General features: G+C 35.4%; 1 protein-coding gene across 23 annotated transcripts in view; it reads left to right on the forward strand.

The window, feature by feature from the left end:
- The window catches only part of ADGRL3 (adhesion G protein-coupled receptor L3), a 945,175-nt gene that overhangs the window by 811,841 nt on the left and 114,482 nt on the right, over positions 1-18,852 (forward strand). For all 23 annotated transcript variants that reach the window (XM_027544604.1, XM_027544589.1, XM_027544593.1 and 20 more), the window contains 2 exons: positions 13,264-13,473; positions 17,081-17,301. In XM_027544604.1, the coding sequence (XP_027400405.1) occupies positions 13,264-13,473; positions 17,081-17,301 (431 nt within the window). The remainder of the gene's footprint in view (positions 1-13,263; positions 13,474-17,080; positions 17,302-18,852) is intronic.

An 18,852-nucleotide genomic window follows, 5' to 3' on the forward strand; every position in this document is an offset into this window, starting at 1 on the left:
CTCATGTCCATCAAGTCAATGACACCATCCAACCATCTCATCCTATGTCGTGCCCTTCTCCTTCTGCCTTCAATCTTTCCCAGCATCAGGGTCTTTTCCAGTGAGTCAGCTTTTCACGTCAGGTGGCCAAAATATTGGAGCTTCTGCTTCAGCATCAGTCCTTCCAATGAATATTCAGGACTGATTTCCTTTAGGATTGATTGGTTGGATCTCTTTGCAGTCCGAAGGACTCTCCAGAGTCTTCTCCAACCATTGTTCAAATGCATCAATTCTTCAGTGCTGAGCTTTCTTTATGGTCAGCTCTCACATCTGTACATGACTACTAGAAAAACCATAGCTTTGACTAGACAGAATTTGTCTGCAAAGTAATGCCTCTGCTTTTTAATATGCTGTCTAGATTTGTCATAGCTTTTCTTCCAAGGAGCAAGTGTCTTTTAATTGCATGGCTGTAGTCACCATCTGCAGTGATTTTGGAGCCCAAGAAAATAAACTCTGTTACTGTTTCCATTGTTTTCCCATCTATTTGCCATGAAATGATGCGACTGGATACCATGATCTTCTTTTGTTGAATGTTGAGTTTTAAGCCAGCCTTTTCATTCTCCTCTTTCACTTTCATCAAGAGGCCCTTTAGTTATTCTTAGCTTTCTGCCATAAGGGTGGTGGCATCTGCATACCTGAGGTTATTGGTATTTCTCCCAGAAATCTTGATTCCAGCTTGTGCTTCATCCAGACGGGCATTTCCCATGAAGTATTCTTGCATATAACTTAAATAGACAGAATGACAATATACAACCTTTACATACTCCTTTCCCTATTTGGAACCAGTCCATTGTTCCACTCTGGGTCTAACTGTTGCTTCTTGACCTGCATACAGGTTTCGCAGGAGGCAGGTAAGGTGGTCTGGTATTCCCATCTCTTGAAGAATTTTCTACAGTTTATTGTGATCTAACAGTTGAAGGCTTTGGCATAGTCAATAAAGCAAAAGTAGACGTTTTTCTGGAAATCTCGTGCTTTTTCTATTATCAAATTGATGTTGGCAATTTGATTTCTGGTTCCTCTGCCTTTTCTAACACCAGCTTGAACATCTGGAAGTTTTTGGTTCACATACTGTTGAAACCTTGCTTGGAGAATTTTGAGCATTTCTTTGCTAGCATGTGAGATGAATGCAATTGTGTGGTTGTTTGAACATTCTTTGGTATTGCTTTTCTTTGGGATTGGAATGAAAACTGACCTTTTCCAATCCTGTGGCCACTGCTGAGTTTTCCAAATTTGCTGACACATTGAGTGCAGCACTCTAACAGCATCATATTTTAGGATTTGAAATAGCTCAGCCTGAATTCCATCACCTCCACTAGCTTTGTTTGTTGTGATGCTTCCTAAGGCTACTTGACTTCGGAATCCAGGATGTCTGGCTCCAGGTGAGTGATCACACCTGGGTCCTTAAGATCTTTTTTGTACAGTTCTTCTGTGTATTCTTGCCTCCTCTTCTTAATATCTTTTGCTTCTCTTAGGTCCATACAATTTCTGTCCTTTTTTATGCCCATCTTTGCATTAAAAGTTTCCTTGGTATCTTTAATTTTCTTTAAGAGGTCTCTAGTCTTCCTGATTTTATTATTTTCCTCTATTTCTTTACATTGATCACTGAGGAAGGCTTTCTTATCTCTCCTTGCTATTCTCTGGAACTCTGTATTCAGACGGGTATATCTTTCCTTTTTACTTTGCCTTTGGCTTCTCTTCTTTTCTCAGTTATTTGTAAGGCTTCCTCAGACCTCCATTTTGACTTTTTGCATTTCTATTTTTGAGGGGGATGTTCTTGATTGACACCTCCTGTACAATGTCACAAATCTCCATCCATACTTCTTCAGGCACTGTATCAGATTAATCCCTTGAATTTGTCACATCCACTGTATAATCATAAAGGATTTGTTTTAGGTCATACCTGAATCGTCTAGTGATTTTATCTACTTTCTTCAATTTAAGTATGAATTTGGCAATAAGAAGTTCATGACCACATCAGCTCCTGGTCCTGTTTTTGCTGACTGAATAGCTTCTCCATCTTCGGCTGCAGAATATAATCAATCTGACTTCAGAATTGAGCGTCTGGTGACATCCATGTGTAGAGTTGTCTCTTGTGTTGTTGGAAGAGGGTGTTTGCTATGACCAGTGTGTTCTCTTGGCAAAACTCTTTTAGCCTTTGTGCTGCTTCATTTTGTACTCCAAGGCCAAATTTGCCTATTGCTGCAGGTTTCTCTTGACTTCCTTCTTGTGCATTCCAGTCCTCTCTGATGAAAAGGACATGTTTTTATTTGGCGTTAATTCTAGAAGGTCTTGTATGTCTTCATAGAACCATTCAAGTTCAACTTCTTCGGAATAGTGGTTGGGGCATAGACTTGGATTACTATGATATTGAATGATTTGCCTTGGAAACAAACAGAGATCATTCTGTCGTTTTTGAGATTGCACCCAAGTACTGCGTTTTTGGACTCTTTTGTTGACTATGAGGGCTACTCCATTTCTTCTAAGGGATTCTTGACCTCAGTAGTAGATACAAAGGTCATGTGAATTAATTTCACCCATTCTGGTCCATTTTAATTCACTGATTCCTAAAATGTCGACGTCAACTCTTGCCATCTCCTGTTTGATCACTTCCAATTTACCTTGATTCATGGATCTAACATTCCGGGTTCTTATGTAATATTGTTCTTTATTGCCTTGGACTTTATTTCCATCACCAGTCATATCCATAGCTGGGCACTGTTTTCACTTTGGTTCCATCTCTTCTTTCTTTCTCAAGTTATTTCTCCATTCTTCTCCAGTAACATATGGGCACCTACCAACCTGGGGAGTTCATCTTTCAGTGTCCTATCTTTTTGCCTTTTCATACTGTCCATGGGGTTCCCAAGGCAAGAATATTGAAGTGATTTGCCATTCTCTTCTCCAGTGGACCACGTTTTATCAGAACTCTCCACCATGATCCATCCATCTTGGGTGGCCCCACATGGCAAGGCTCCTAGTTTCATTGGGCTAGACAAGACTGTGGTCCTTGTGATCAGTTTGGTTAGTTTTCTGTGAATGTACTTTCATTCTGTCTGCCCTCTGATAAATAAGGATAAGAGGCTATGGTAGCTTCCTGATGAGAGAGACTGACTGTGGGGGAAACTGGGTCTTGTTCTGATGGGTGGGGCCATGCTCAGTAAATCTTTAATCCAATTTTCTGTTGATGGACAGGACTATGTTCCCTCCTAGTTTTTTGTCCTGAACCCAAACTATGTTAGGGGTAATGAAGGTAATGGTGATCTCTTTCAAAACAACTTGTGCATGCACCTTTTTATTCAGTGCCCCGACCCTATAGCAGGCCACTGTGGACCCTTGCCCCCACCGGAGACTCCTGGACACTCACAAGTTAGTCTGGCTCAGTCTATCGTGGGGACACTGCTCCTTTCTACTGGTGTCCAGGGCACACAAGGTTTGTTTGTGTCCTCCAAGAGTCTGTTTCCCCAGGCCTGTGGAAGTTTTGTGACCAAATCCCACTGGCTTCCTAAGTCAAATTCCCAGGGGATTCTCAGTCCCTTTGCCAGATCTTCGGGTTGGAAAATTTGTTGTAGATCCTAGAACTTTCTTAACAGTGTAAGAATTTCTTTGGTATAACTGTTCTGCAATTGTTATTACTACCTAAAAGTTACAGTTACTACTTAAAAGTTACAGTTAGTATTTAATACTAATTAGTAGTAGTGCTAATATTGTGAAAACCTATAATTATATTTTTAAATGTTTCTTTCTGTCCTCTGATACAGCAAAAATATTTACTGTATATTTAAATTTTTAGGCTATATTATTACACATTTTATAAATGTGAGAATTAAATAAGCTAGTACAACAAAATAATTAAACAGATACGATATATGTTTAATAAAAATAACTATGACATGTTTTTTTCTATGTGTAGTCTTTATCCTTTTTTTGATAGTGTTAAAACTGAATATACTGTATAGTAAAATTCACTCTAACCTGTAGTTTTCATCTTATGAAACCAGATTACATTAATTCTTAATGTCAATACAATATGATGGCATCAAAATAAATATCTTCTCAACAAAACTTTTCAGCAAATACTTAGGACTTTACTTAATCACTTTGCTTAGTAGGTTTTTAGACTTGTGGGTATTAGTTCCCAGCTCTCCAAAAATTCCCATTCACTTTATATGTACAGGCTTTTTTTGGTAAACCAGCTGTTTTTCAATTTATTCCTTTGCATCTCTGAATTTACCATATAGTCTGTCCATGTCCAAAATATTCATGATTTAGAACCATTTTCAAGCACGTCGAATGTCAGCATAAGATAAAACACTATTAGAGATAATGGCTTTAAAGTACTTAAATAGTTGTGAAATTATGAAATAAAGATTGGAATCCAATAAAGTTTTAGTTTTAATATAGAAATCATAAAGTCCTATTTAACATAACTGCTCTTTTCTGGTGAGTTATTTTTTGTAAATAAGCTTAAATCCCAAAAATAAGCAATGTTTTTCTCTGTAATTTTTTTTTTTTTCCTAACCTACACAGAAGTTCACACAACTCAGGTAGAATAAGATAGAGTATCTTTTATCAGATTCCCTATAGCCGCTTCAGAGCTCATCAAACAGTTTTGGAAAAACATATAAATGTGTCATATTATAATATTTTTCTCCATTGTCATCTGTCATATATATAAAATTTAGAGAAAGACATTTTCCTTGCTTTCCATACTTTGAAAATAGGATTTTATGAAAGTCAGTATTATAGCATCTTGTCTATGGCCAGCCCCAGTAATAGTCATCCTGAAGGCACATGTCTCAAGGAGACTGTCTCCTTCCATTTTCAGAAAGTGAAAAGGCTCATTAAGTACTTCTACACACTTTGAGGAAACTGAAAAGTGACCAAATAATTTCATTATGAATCCTCATTATCACAAATAAGCAAATCACATCCCTTTTTAGAAGCCTTTTCTACAAGGTGTACAGGACATTAAGTGGGTAAGAGCTGTTCATTTTCTTTTGTAAAGAGTTTATAGGCTGAATTACATTTTCCAAAATTTACATTTGCAATGTCTATCGAATATGCAGATTGATAAGCAAAGTCTGTTTTATGTCTGGACAAGATATTAACAGTCTTTTGTGTCTTCTGAAGTTTAATCAAAATCTTTATGGAAATCAAGAAGACAATTGAAACTTCATTTTTCAAATTGAAATATATAAGACGTAGGGGAAACGTTATTTTGTTTCTGAGATTAAACACATCATTTTTTTGTCATTAGTAAGATCTGACAGAATCAGCTCTACACTGCTGCTGCTGCTGCTAAGTCACTTCAGTCGTGTCCGACTCTGTTCGACCCCATAGATGGCAGCCCACCAGGCTCCCCTGTCCCTGGGATTCTCCAGGCAAGAACACTGGAGTGGGTTGCCATTTCCTTCTCCAATACATGAAAGTGAAAAGTGAAAGTGAAGTCGCTCAGTCGTATCCGACTCTTAGCGACCCCATGGACCTCAGCCTGCCACTATAAGGAAGCAAAACATTGATTATCAAAATTTCCCCTTTTGTCTACCCATAGGACATTTCATTTGCAACCTCTGAATCTGGAAAAGTACATCAGGAAAAATGCACCTTTACAGGTGTACAGACAAATCAAGGGAACAAAGCATTAATGCATGTTTACTTTTTTGGAATACTCAAGCTTATCCCATCGTTCACTTCTTTCAAACTGAACCTATCTCTGATCTCTGGAATAGTATCATTGTCTTGGAGAACATTTTCCCAGGGTACCAAATTTTATTGCTAAAACTAGGACATTCCTGAGCAAACCTGGATAGGTAGTCACTCTGCCATTGATGCTGTATCTGCCACATTACTAGTTGAATAATCTTGGGTAAATTACTTCTCTGTGCGCCAGTTTCTTCATCTGTAAATTGGAAGTAATAATAGTATAATGTCATATTGTTTTATAGGACTAAGTGACTACCCTAATAAAATAAATTAGCACTTGTAGAAGAATCTGGTATTTTGAAAGTTGTGTGTCAGCTATCATCATCATTATTGTTATCACCATCATCATCATCACTGTCAGAAATGTTAAAGATGAAATTTTCTCTCTACCTCACTTCATTTCTTACCCTCACCCCAGTTCTCTAAAATCTTTTTCTTATTTACTGCTTGATTACATCATTTACTTAAAAATATTCTAATTGGCCAGTAACTTTTTTTTTTTAATCAACTGTACTTTTTAAAAACCTATATCCCCATGTAATTCTCAGCTACTGTAGGATACTTAGCTTCCACATTTCCTACTATTTTTTTTTTTCTGTTTCCTTCATTAATGTAGTGGTGAATCTGGCTCACCAAATGTGATGAAATTTAAAAAATAATAATTCAAATCAAGTAAATCTTACATAACTTAGGCATACAATGCTGTGCTTCTAAAACCAAAGAGATATTCTGAGTAAGTTCTGTTGAACTCTGAAGACAGTGGATATGTATGTTTTTGTGTGCTCTTACTTGCCAGTGTTTCTCTCAGCAATTAAAGTCTGAAAATATTTGATTGATTTTTTTTCAATTTGATATAAATTTGGAAATTACTGCTGAGTTATTTTGGTTAATTTACTGTAAAAATCATAAGAGGTGCAGCCTAATCATTCTTTTTATTGTTACTCAACTTTGACCTTCACCCTATTCCACAAAGAAAATCCTTATTTCCTCAAACCATTGAGCCCTTTATTTTGCCAAGTATTTGTAGGGTGACCTTTGTGTTTGATGATCTGTTAGAGCAATGCAAGAAACTATTTCACAGAGTTCTTACCACATTTATCAGAAAATAGGACTTTCATAACAACACTGGCTTCAGTAAAATTCTTGAGTCAGAACAATGCCTTATGCTGATGTGATACATTAATAACAAATCTAGTGCTCCTACATTGGCAAAGAATAAAAAAATGAAACTCATTTTAGCTATAATGCAAGTACTTCAGAACAAGATATGTTTGAGAGGCAATTTAAAAACCATTTTATTATACCTTAGTAACTCTGACTCAACATTAAAATAATACATTTTAATACAGAAAGTAAAACAGATTCTTGAAAATTACTGGCCAACAATTAATAATTATTATAGGGTAATTGTTTAAGTAGTGTCTGGAAAATTCAGCTTTCTAAAAATATATAAAAGAGAAAACATCCAGAAGGGTTCAGAATTAATTCATACAGTTTGTGTCCCATCTGGAAACACTCATGAAGTTAAAATGAAAAGCATTTCAAAATCTATTTCTCCATCTTGTTTGCTGACTTACTTTTTGGAAAATAAAGTTGGAAATATCAAAATTTACATAAGGGTCTTAGTTGACTCAGATTGAGTTATTTTTATATCATGAGGCAAAAACCACATTTCCCTATTCCATGAATTTGGGCTTTGTTTCATTAAATATACCTATTGGTTTATTTAAGAGTTTTATATTGACAGAGTGAGTTTCATAAAACATCATTGTTTAAGCCATCTTTTTCCTTTGTTGAAGTACTTATTCCTTTTGTGGTATTTGAATTACTCAGTAACCCAACAGTGATAGCACAAAGCAGATTCATAGAGATGAAGATAAAAGGGAAATCAGAAACTTTCTGAAATATCTGCATTTCATATGTGAATATAAACTTCATAAAAAGCTGGAAAAACAAATGTTATTTTCATAAAAATTTCTTTCTAAAATGGAAGAGTCAGTGAATTTCCTGGAAGTATATTCTGATGAATCATTCTGCTTGTAAGATTTTCTCTCATAGTTCTCCATCATCTTTAAGATGTTAATTGTCTTGAAGTTTTTTCATTCTTTTTATTTTTTGTGAATTTTCCAAATGTTTATAGTAACGAACAGTTTATGGTACAACTCTGGAAAAATAGGTATAGAGGTGAAATTAAGTACTTTTGGGCTTTGTTATTTAAACTTCATAAACACAATTGTATAGTAATGAAGGGCTTCCCAAGTGGTCCTAGTGGTAAAGAACCCTTCTGCCAATGCAGGACTTAAGAGATGAAGGTTCAATCCCTGACCTGGGAAGATCCCTTGGAGAAGGGTATGGCAAATGACTCCAGTATTCTTGCCTAGAGAATCCCATGGACTAAGGAGCCTGGCAGGCTATAGTCCATAGGGTCACAAAGAGTTGGACACGACTGAGGCAACTTAGCACACACATATAGCAATAAAGGTTGAATTCAGATTCTAAAGTTAAAATCTGTCTCCTCATATGCTATGGATATATTTTGCTCTTAATTTATAATAACCCAAATATTATTAATGATATAAAGTAAACTTACAATGTTATAAGAAGAAATTAGGTAATTAATTAGTCGGTTGCAATAATGTTTGATATCTTTAGGCAAAATAACATTAACATTTGTTCTTGTTACAGTTATTATTTTTCTGTTCTACCCTGTGTTATTCATATAGACTTTTGACTTTTAAATGAAGTTTGCTGTCAAGCATGAAAAAATTTAAGATTATTTTTAGATTGCTGCTGTTGCTGCTAAGTCGCTTCAGTCATGTCTGACTCAGTGCGACCCCATAGACAGCAGCTCACCAGGCTCCCTCGTCCCTGGGATTCTCCAGGCAAGAACACTGGAGTGGGTTGCCATCTCCTTCTCCAATGCATGAAAGTGAAAAGTGAAAGTGAAGTCGCTCAGTTGTGTCCAACTCTTAGGGACCCCATGGACTGCAGCCTACCAGGCTCCTCCGTCCATGGGATTTTCCAGGCAAGAGGGATGCCATTACCTTCTCCATTTTTAGATTAACCAAGAACAAAGAAACATTGACTTCCTTACTTTAACATATATTATCTTACTTACCACACAATAACCTGAATCCTCTGTTATTTTATCTCTATGTATATGAGGTTTTGATACTGTAAAGGGTAGGTGGTTGTTCAAGATAACAATTGCAAAATTAGAGTGACAAGGTTAAATCCACATCTTTTAACTCTCAGATTTACTCTGTGGTCCTCTTATTTCCATGCAGATTTTTGCCTTTCTTGTCATAATTGACCCCTTGATATATCCACATATTTTAAGATACTGTGGTTTAACAGCCTCCTCATTCTCCAGCTCTATTTTTTTTTTAATATCTTGCTCAAGATTTTAGAGCAGATGATTTATGAACCAAAATGGGAGTTCCCTGCTGGTCCAATGGTTAAGACTGTGCTTCTACTGCAGGGGCAGGGATTCAATCCTTGGTCAGGGACGTAAGATCCCACATTCCTGCATGTCACGTGCCATGCGATGTGGCCAAAAAAAGTCCCAAAGATTGGGCAGCATGATACAACTTTTAGTTTATAATATAAGGCCATTTCAGAAGAGAGGGATAATTAGAATTTAATTTATTCAGTTCATATATTAATTGTGCATCTACTCTAGGATGCAACTTTATAGGACCTGGGGATACATTGGGGATCAGAAGATAAAACAACTTATTCTCTTGGAGTGCAATTTCTAGTAGAGGCCACAGATGATAAACAAATACTAATAAAATATCTAATATAGGTAAATGTTAAGGGGAAAAATAATGCAGGAAAAGTAATAGAGTCAGTTGGTTAAATGAATTTTGCAGTTTTTGATGGGATGATTCAAACGAAGCTCTGTGAGAAGGTGACATTTGAATGAAGTAGTGAATGAAGGTAGTGGATTAAGTCACACAGCTATCTTTTGGAAGAGCATTCCCAACCAAGAGAACATCAAGTACAAAGTTTGTGAAGTTGGAATGTGCTTGACATATTCATGGGCCAGAGGAGGCCAACTGGGGTTGAGTAAACTGAACGAAGGGGAGAATAGAAAATGTTTCCACAGAAGTGCAGACTTCTGGGACCTTGTAGATCTTTGTAAAGACTTTGGTTTTTACTTTTATTGAAATGGGAGACGTTGGATGCTTCCATCAATGAGTCTTATTATCTGACTCGCTGATGGAAGCATCCAATGTCTCTATCTTGTTGAATAGAGAGGAAAGGGCAATACATGAGGGTCAAAGTAGGGAATTCATTTAGGAGGCTGTTAAAAAAAAATCAGGTGGTTCTAACCAGTGTGGTACAATTGAGATGACTGGCAGCTGTCAGATAGAAGACAGGATCTATGAGATTTCTTGATGGATTAAGAGTAATTTTTGCGTGTGTGTGTAAAAGGAATCAATACGATTCTTAAGTTGGCCAGAAAACTTCAAAGAATGAAGTGTTGCTATTTACTGAAATTAGTAAAACAGAGGGAAATGTAGATTTGGGAGTGAGAGTGGAGGGAGAAACAGGATAAGGGACTCAGTTTTGAACATAATGTTTGATACTGATCCTTTTTAAATTCCAATGGAGAGTAAATGGAAGCTAAAGCTATACTGATGTAAGAGGGTCCAGCTCCTAGGACATTTGGTCTAAATGGTGCAGGGTTATAACCATTCAAAAACAAATATTAAGCATTTTTTATGTGGCATATCAAGTACTGAGTGCTAGAATATAATAATAAGATATAAGCTTAAAAAGATCTCAAGTCACATAATGATATGTAGTTCATGTCAAAGGTGATTTGAGTCATATAGTGTTCACAAACATGAAACCTTGGAAATAAGAATACTTGATCTGTTATAGCATTGTTAAAGCTATACTAGGAGTTTTAGTCAATTGACCATCCTCTTGAAAAAGGGTTGGTTTTTATCATGGTTTGGTCTCCTGAAATTTCTGTTATGACAGATATAAAGAACGCTAAACTCATAGATCTTGTTCACATTTAATGCCCGTCATTCTTTCTCTTTCATCTTACTGATAAAATTCAAGTGGTGAGTTGCATTTGATCATAGTATGGTATATATAAGGTTGTTGATGTTTGTTTTCTGAGCTAGACAGTATTACCTGAAAGATGATTATTAATTAATTGCTAGACTTTTTTGTTCCTCGTTTGAGTGTTTTGTACTTTTTGTACTGTTGTTTTGACATTTGGTATTCTTCTCTTAACAACTGTGCATGAGGTTTTTAAAAGACGTGTGAAGGCACTGAGTAAAGTATATATACGTTTCTAATAAGGCAACTACCCAGGAAAGGCAGAAGTTATTTGGTTTCCTTTTTTCTTTTTTTTTTAGTTTTATAGGTCTTTAGGATACCTTTGAGAATGTATTATATATGCCATTATGGAAGACTGCTGTGCTGAACGTTGGTACTTGATATTCAATTACAGCATCTTTCCTTTAAGTCAAAGAAGAGAGCAAATAGCCCTCTGTTCAAGGAACCAGTAGCACTAACCACTCTCCAATAGTAACAGTAATTTAAGCTGTCAGAGACCAACACTAGTCTGTGTCCCCTGGAGAAAAAAGCAGTTAAAGCAAAATTTCATGTGGTTTTTCTTTCATGATTTGAGCTCCTTCTGAGAAATACATCTAGAGTTATGCAGGAATATATCAAAACTGTTTCATTGACAGTGTCCTAGCAGAGTTCTTTATCAGATAACAACTGTGAAGTTGTATCTGGCGGTATGTGAAGTGCTGTGATGCAGGTTGCAGCATGGTGGCTCACTTGTAAGGAGAATTTCCACATTCAGAATAATCTTTATATGAAGTTTCCATAAAACATAAAAGGACAAAGTCTGGATAAAATAAAAAATTAAAAAAAACTGTATGTATGTATATATTTCTAAGGTGAGCTAACAATGTGGGAGACAATGAAATGTAAATAGTAACTCCATCCTAAAACAAAAATCAATGTGTATGATCTCTACAGTTAAAAAGATGTCAATTAGAAACACATCTCTTTGTTTTCTACTAAAAAATTTGCTATGCACATGTTATTCTTTTTTCTTTTCTTTTTTTTAAATTTTATTTTATTTTTAAACTTTACATAATTGTATTAGTTTTGCCAAATATCAAAATGAATCCATCACAGGTATACATGTGCTCCCCATCCTGAACACTCCTCCTTCCTCCCTTTATGCATAGATCCATAAAAATCAATGTAACTGAATTGTATCTTTTAAAATTTTACATAAATGGAATCATACTGTATAGGTACTTTTTCTACTTGCATTTTTTTAAGTCTAATATTAGATTTTTGAGAAGTATTCATGTTTGGGAGTGTACCTCTAGAACACTAATTTTCTATTCCTCTTTTGAATATCATTTCCTAAGAATCAACAAATATTTATTTATTCCCCTTTTGATGGAAGTTGGGTCTTTATGACTTTTCAAGAAACCTAGAAAGAAAAAAGGAATTGACAGATAATTTCTCAAGTCTGCTCCAACATGTTGGCACATAAATGTGTTGGGTTACTGTAAATTCTAAAGCTTCACAGAGTGGTTTTGGATGGGGGCAAACTATCATAGAGTAGAAATAGAGTTTTGAATCTTAGAACAAAGACACAAATGAGATTGTGGAAAAACCTAGAAACATGTCAGGTATGGAACTCACAGGTCTATAAAAGAGCCACCAAATGCAGTTTCAGTGTGGAAGGTCTCATGAGCATATTTCTTTTTTCATAATTCTATTATCTGTTTTGGGCTTCTTATATAGTATAGTGATTTTGAATGCTTATTTTCCATCTGTATGTAACAGGTTCTATTCATGTAAAACCTTACAGGGATCACAATTCTTGATCTCTTTAAGCCCTTCAGTATGAATATAAATCCAAGGACTATCCTTTTTCTTTTAGATCTTCTACTAAATAAATGGTACACATATGTGACTGTCCTTCAGAATTAACTGGGCATCTTTATAAAATCACATACTTTTATAAACTCAACCTTGGAAATTCTGATAAAGGATTTATAGAACAGATAAATTATAATTTTTATTTAAAAAACAACAATAATTCAGAGAACATTTCAATTAAGATACCACTTCCCTAAATGTATAACAATTTTTAAAGAAAATATTCCCTAGCAAGAGTTGTTTAAAAAAAAGTTGTAAAAAAGCAACATGGTGTAGAAAAATGAAAAGCTTTGCCTTGAAATCTTTGGCTGGAACTAAGTTGTTTTGCTTCAACTATTTATATGCTGAAAATGAACATATCTAGGAAATGTGTGAACACTACTGACAAACTGATTCACACCTCAGAGTAAAGATAAAATGCCTTACCTGTGGACTAGGAAAAAATAAATAAGTCTTCTTACTCATTGTTTGTGTGGAGGATTTTTAGTACATTTTTAAAATCATGTTTCATGAATCCAGGCCCTTATAAAGCTTTGTAATTGTTATGTATGACTGGAACTTATGTATTTTCCATCATGTTTCCAGCATAGTGATGCTGTCCATGACCTCCTTCTGGATGTGATCACCTGGGTTGGAATTTTGCTGTCCCTTGTGTGCCTCCTGATTTGCATCTTCACATTTTGCTTTTTCCGTGGGCTCCAGAGTGACCGTAACACCATCCATAAGAACCTCTGCATCAGCCTTTTTGTAGCAGAACTGCTCTTCTTGATTGGGATCAACAGAACAGATCAACCAGTAAGCAACTTATGTTGTTATTAGAAAACAATTTCTCCACTTGTAGCTTTCCAGTTCTCAAAATATTCTTGTTTGAAAGTGTCCTCTCTTCCAGTTGTCTTAGTTATGAATTTTCATATCTTATTCAGTTTTCCCTTTTTCATGTCAATTGTCATAAAGGAGTAGTGAGTATATGGATGTATGAATGTACATTTCTTGAGAAATTCTGTTCATAAATTTGCCTTTCTAAAGAACCATGTTTCTTTATTAGTCTTTATTTTTTAATCACAGAGCTGAATATTGAGGAGAGTTAAGTCATTTAAGGAATGGAGGAGTATCTTTTCTAACACGTATTTGTTGTTCTTTCATAACAAACTTTTTAAAGACAATGGAAATTATGTTGAAAATTGCATGTCTAACATGACTTTTTTAAAATATAAATTTATTTATTTCAATTGGAGGCTAATTACTTTACAATATTGTATTGGTTTTGTCATACATCAACATGAATCTGCCATGGATGTACACATGTTCCCCATCCTGAACTCCCCTCCCACCTCCCTCCCCATACCATCCCTCTGGGTCATCCCAGCAAAAGAGACACAGATGTATAGAACAGTCTTTTGGACTCTGTGGGAGAGGGCGAGGGTGGAATGATTTGGGAGAATGACATTGAAACATGTATAATATCATATGTGAAATGAATTGCCAGTCTAGGTTCTATGCATGATACAGGATGCTAACATGACTTTTCTAATTGACTTATTTTGGAAAATAGTTCAAACTATATATTGTTTTTATAATTTATATACTCATCTCAAGTTTTGTTTTACACTTTTTATTTTTTCAAGTTCTGTTTACATTTTAAATGCTAATGTCATACTTTATTACTAATGACATTTAGCCATATCAAGAAAGGAAGGGAAGGAGGGAGAGAAGAAGGGAGGAAGGAAGGGAGGAAAAGAAAGAAAAGAGGATAACAAGGAATAGTACCAGCCAACTGTTCTTGATAAAAACCAAACAAAAAATATGATCAGTAGATAATATCTAATATATTAAACAAACTTTATGCCCACTTGTAACTTTTGTGAGGCCCTTTCTATGTCCTTGAGATTCATGAAAATAGCACATTTGTTCTCATGACTAAAACTACAAATGAAAACTCATCTTTTAGAAGACTTTTAGGCATAATAAATAATTCATTCACTTAATGCTGTTCTCTGGTATGAGTCCATATGTACAGTCTTTACAATGAAAAAGCAGTTGAATTCATGTTTGTGATTACACATTCATGATTAATTAAAGGGTGCAATTACAGTGATTATACTTTTAATTGGTTATCATATACAAATGTGACAATTTTTCTCAGAAATGCATATAGATGAATAAGCAATCAAAGTACACATTTTTTTCTCCAAAAACTACTCTCTGATAACAAAAGTTAATAGTTGAAGCCCTAACTCTAAAAATCAAGAAACTGTGATATTTCCCAAGAAGAAATCATTTCATTCTCTTTTTAACCTGCAATTCAACTGCTCTTTGATTTTTCCTTTCATTTAGAAACCTTCTTATTCTTGCTTCCTGATGATACATATGGTATGATAAACTTCTCCAAATTTTGCAGACTGCACAAAACTAATTTCTGACAGTAGCATGAGGACAATGATTGATATGAAACTTGGATAGGTGCAGCTCAGCCCAACTGTCTTTACTCTTGTTGCTGGATATGTGTCCTCTTCCTGCATCTTATATGGCAGTTAGGCTTTGCTTTCTCTCTCTGTGGGCCTCCCTGGTGGCTTAGACGTTAAGGAATCTGCCGGCAATGCTGGGGACACGGACTCAATTCCTGGGTTGGGAAGATCATCTGGAGAATGGAATGACAACCCACTCTAATATTCTTGCCTGGAAAATCCCATGGACAGAAGAGCCTGGTAGGCTTCTAAAGCCCATGGGGTTGCAAAGTGTAATACACAACTGAGTGACTTTCACTTCCCTTTTCTTTCTCTAGCTCCTTTGGTGCCTGACTTCCTTATCACCCCTTCATCATCATCTCTCTAACCCAAGGATATAGACCTGCCTTTGGCCTCATTTCTCAAGGATCATACTCATCATTGAATCCATACTAATCAGATCATTTGTATGAATTTGTTGCCTTTTTTTTTATAGGAACCACAGATTTTACTTAGGACTCATAAAAAATAAAGACTTCCCCTCCAGAAGAATGAGAATTTCAGAAACAGACATAAGAAAATTAATATATGGTCAGCTGAAACTTGTAGTACCTTAGAAAATATGACAGAGTAAGGTCCAACTGCCTTTTTTACCAAGCTTGTGTAGACTAGCATTTAGTAAAATAACACAAAAAATAAGAAAATGAAAGCACTTATGGAACAGTTTATTTTTACCAGATCTACTTTTACATCTTTGCAGTACAAACTTCACAATTCAGCTTAAATCCTTTCTGAAACAAGGCAAGGAAGAAATAAACAATAATAAGTAATAATCTCATAAACTATTTTAATTATTATATTTTTATTTTGGGCTATTTTTCTCCTTGGTTTTAGTGTTTCTCCTTCATTTACATTGAAGAATTTAGTATGTTAATAAATACAGGATTATTTATACAGGACCAAGAAAAAAATTTGTGAGATCTATTTTAAAACCTTTAGACTAATCTCTAGTATAATTATCAATAGAATCTTCTTAGAACCTTTTCTTACATGTTATACTTTTTTCTTATTATAATGCTTTGCTTTCATCCATATATATTATTAATCAAATGTTAAATATGGCAAATAGATGAAGAAACAGTGGAAACAGTGACAGACTTTATTTTTGGGGGCTCCAAAATCACTGCAGATGTGACTGCAGCTATGAAATTAAAAGATGCTTGCTCCTTGGAAGAAAGTTATGACCAACCTAAACAGCATATTAAAAAGCAGAGACATTACTTTGCCAACAAAAGTCTGTTTAGTCAAAGCTATGGTTTTTCCATTAGTCATGTATGGATGTGAGAGTTGGACTATAAAGAAGGCTGAGCGCTGAGAATTGATGCTTTTGAGCTGTGGTGTTGGAGAGGACTCTTGAGAGTCCCTTGGACTTCAGGGAGATCCAGCCAGTCCATCCTAAAGGAAATTAGTCCTGAATATTCATTGGAAAGACTGATGCTGAAGCTGAAACTGAAACTCAATTACTTTGGCCACCTGATGCGAAAAACTGGATCATTTGAAAAGACCTTGATGCTGGGAAAGATTGAACACAAGAGGAGAAGGGGACGACAGAGGATGAGATGGTTAGATGGCATCACTGACTCAATGGATATGAGTTTGAGTAGACTCTAGGAGTTGTCATTGAACAGGGAGGCCTGGCATGCTGCAGTCCATGGGGTCGCAAAGAGTCGGACACGACTGAGTGACTGAACTGAACTGAACTGATGATTTTTAAATATAGGTTATATTTGATTAGGTTTTAATATATGAATTAAGTATATGAATTTTAAGAATCTTGTCTCAATTCTTTTGCAGACCTATTTTACTACTGTAGTCTTGATAAATATTTATTTTAACTTTATGGCAATTGAAACTTCATTTGATAGTTATCTGACTGACTCATGTGTTCCTTTCCCTAGATTGCCTGTGCAGTTTTTGCTGCCCTATTGCATTTCTTCTTCTTGGCTGCCTTCACCTGGATGTTCCTGGAGGGAGTGCAGCTCTATATCATGCTGGTAGAGGTTTTTGAGAGTGAACATTCACGAAGGAAATACTTCTACCTGGTTGGCTATGGGATGCCTGCCCTCATTGTGGCTGTGTCAGCTGCTGTAGACTATAGGAGTTATGGAACTGATAAAGTGTGAGTTTATGTTTTCTTTCCTTTTTTCTCTTCTTTTTAAATCTAGTTGAAATTGAAACTTTGAATTTTCTCAGAAACTAAGATCTTTATATCACCTTACAGCAATAAATGACAGAACTATAGAAGCAAATGAGGATAATTCAATTCATGGGTTGTACTTTTGTTATTATGTAAAAAGAGATAGTATTCCGAGATTCCACATCTACATCACAAACTTGAGTAATTGTAAAGGGACGATACTTTTAATATCTTTCAGAGCATTGAGACTTTTGCCAAATCAAGAATTAGCTATGTTAAACATGTGTATTCAGAGGAGACTTTAGTCTCTGACACTGAAACCTTGTCTCCTTCCTGACATATCAATTCTAGTCACTAGAAAGTAACTTATACCATTAATAGAAAGGTAGACTTATAGGATCAGGGGCAACTTGTGGTTTCTCTTTTTTCCCTGGGTAGCTACTGGGGTCTAGTGATGACCTTTATTTTCAACATACCTTCAAACTGGTGAGACATACCCATAGAGATGTTAAGCATAATTATGGAAAGAAATTCAGTGAAAAATATTCCTGTAATTCACATCATTATAATAACTGGGATCCTGAGAATTAATTAGTTTTCAGAGAAGAAAGTTTAGAAAGAAGAACAAGACATCTCTGATGAATACTCACATTTAAGTCATAGATTGAGGAAGGAAATTAAAAATAGAGAATGAAGAGAGGTGAAAAATAAAGCCTCTGAACTATGGAGAAAGTGAGAAAAAGTTTCAAGGTGGGACTTTATGTCCAAGATAATGTAAGTAGGGTAAGCATGGAGGAAAAATCATTTGTCCTATTTTGATAAAGTGCTAGAAACAGAAGCCAAATTGGAAGATGTGAAGAGATAAGTCAGTGGCAATAGAGTAGAATCTTCATGTGTTAACTACAGCTTGAAAACATTTGATTGAGAAATAGTACAAATATTAATTTATGATACCAGTGATGAAGAATTCTTAAAAGTGAAGGTGCAAGAACATCTAGGGTGTGAAGAATCAAGTTGGAAAGAGGAGATTAGCAGACAGAAAGTATCTTGTGCCTCATTTGTATTCAACATATATAGGCTGAATGAAAAGGAAAGGTCCCAGGGGGATAGAAAAGCATAGATTAGACATAAGATGAGAAAAACCTTGATTCAGTACTGAAAGTGGCCTTAGAATTCACCTAGTCCAAGGCATTAATTTTACAGATGAAAAAATCAGGAGCCAGGTAAATTGCCTTGCCCATGATGATAGAAGTAGATGGTGGCAGACATGTAATGAAATAAGTCAGATTTATTTCCACTAAAACTAGGATGTTTTTGAAATAGTCAGATGACCCCTGTCTTCTGAGGTGTGAAGAAAATAACAGGTAAGATAAATTTGGAAGTGGAGGAATTTTTCCATCAAGTAGGAGATGCTGATCTTTGCTGAATGAGCAGGTGAGGTCATGTTGAAAAGACAGGAGATTTGAAAAGCTTTGAAATGAGCACTTTGGAAAATGTGTTAAGGAGCCAATTAGATATTAATAAAAAGATTTC

This window comes from Bos indicus x Bos taurus, chromosome 6 (genome assembly GCF_003369695.1).
Source record: "Bos indicus x Bos taurus breed Angus x Brahman F1 hybrid chromosome 6, Bos_hybrid_MaternalHap_v2.0, whole genome shotgun sequence".
Lineage (NCBI taxonomy): Eukaryota > Metazoa > Chordata > Mammalia > Artiodactyla > Bovidae > Bos > Bos indicus x Bos taurus.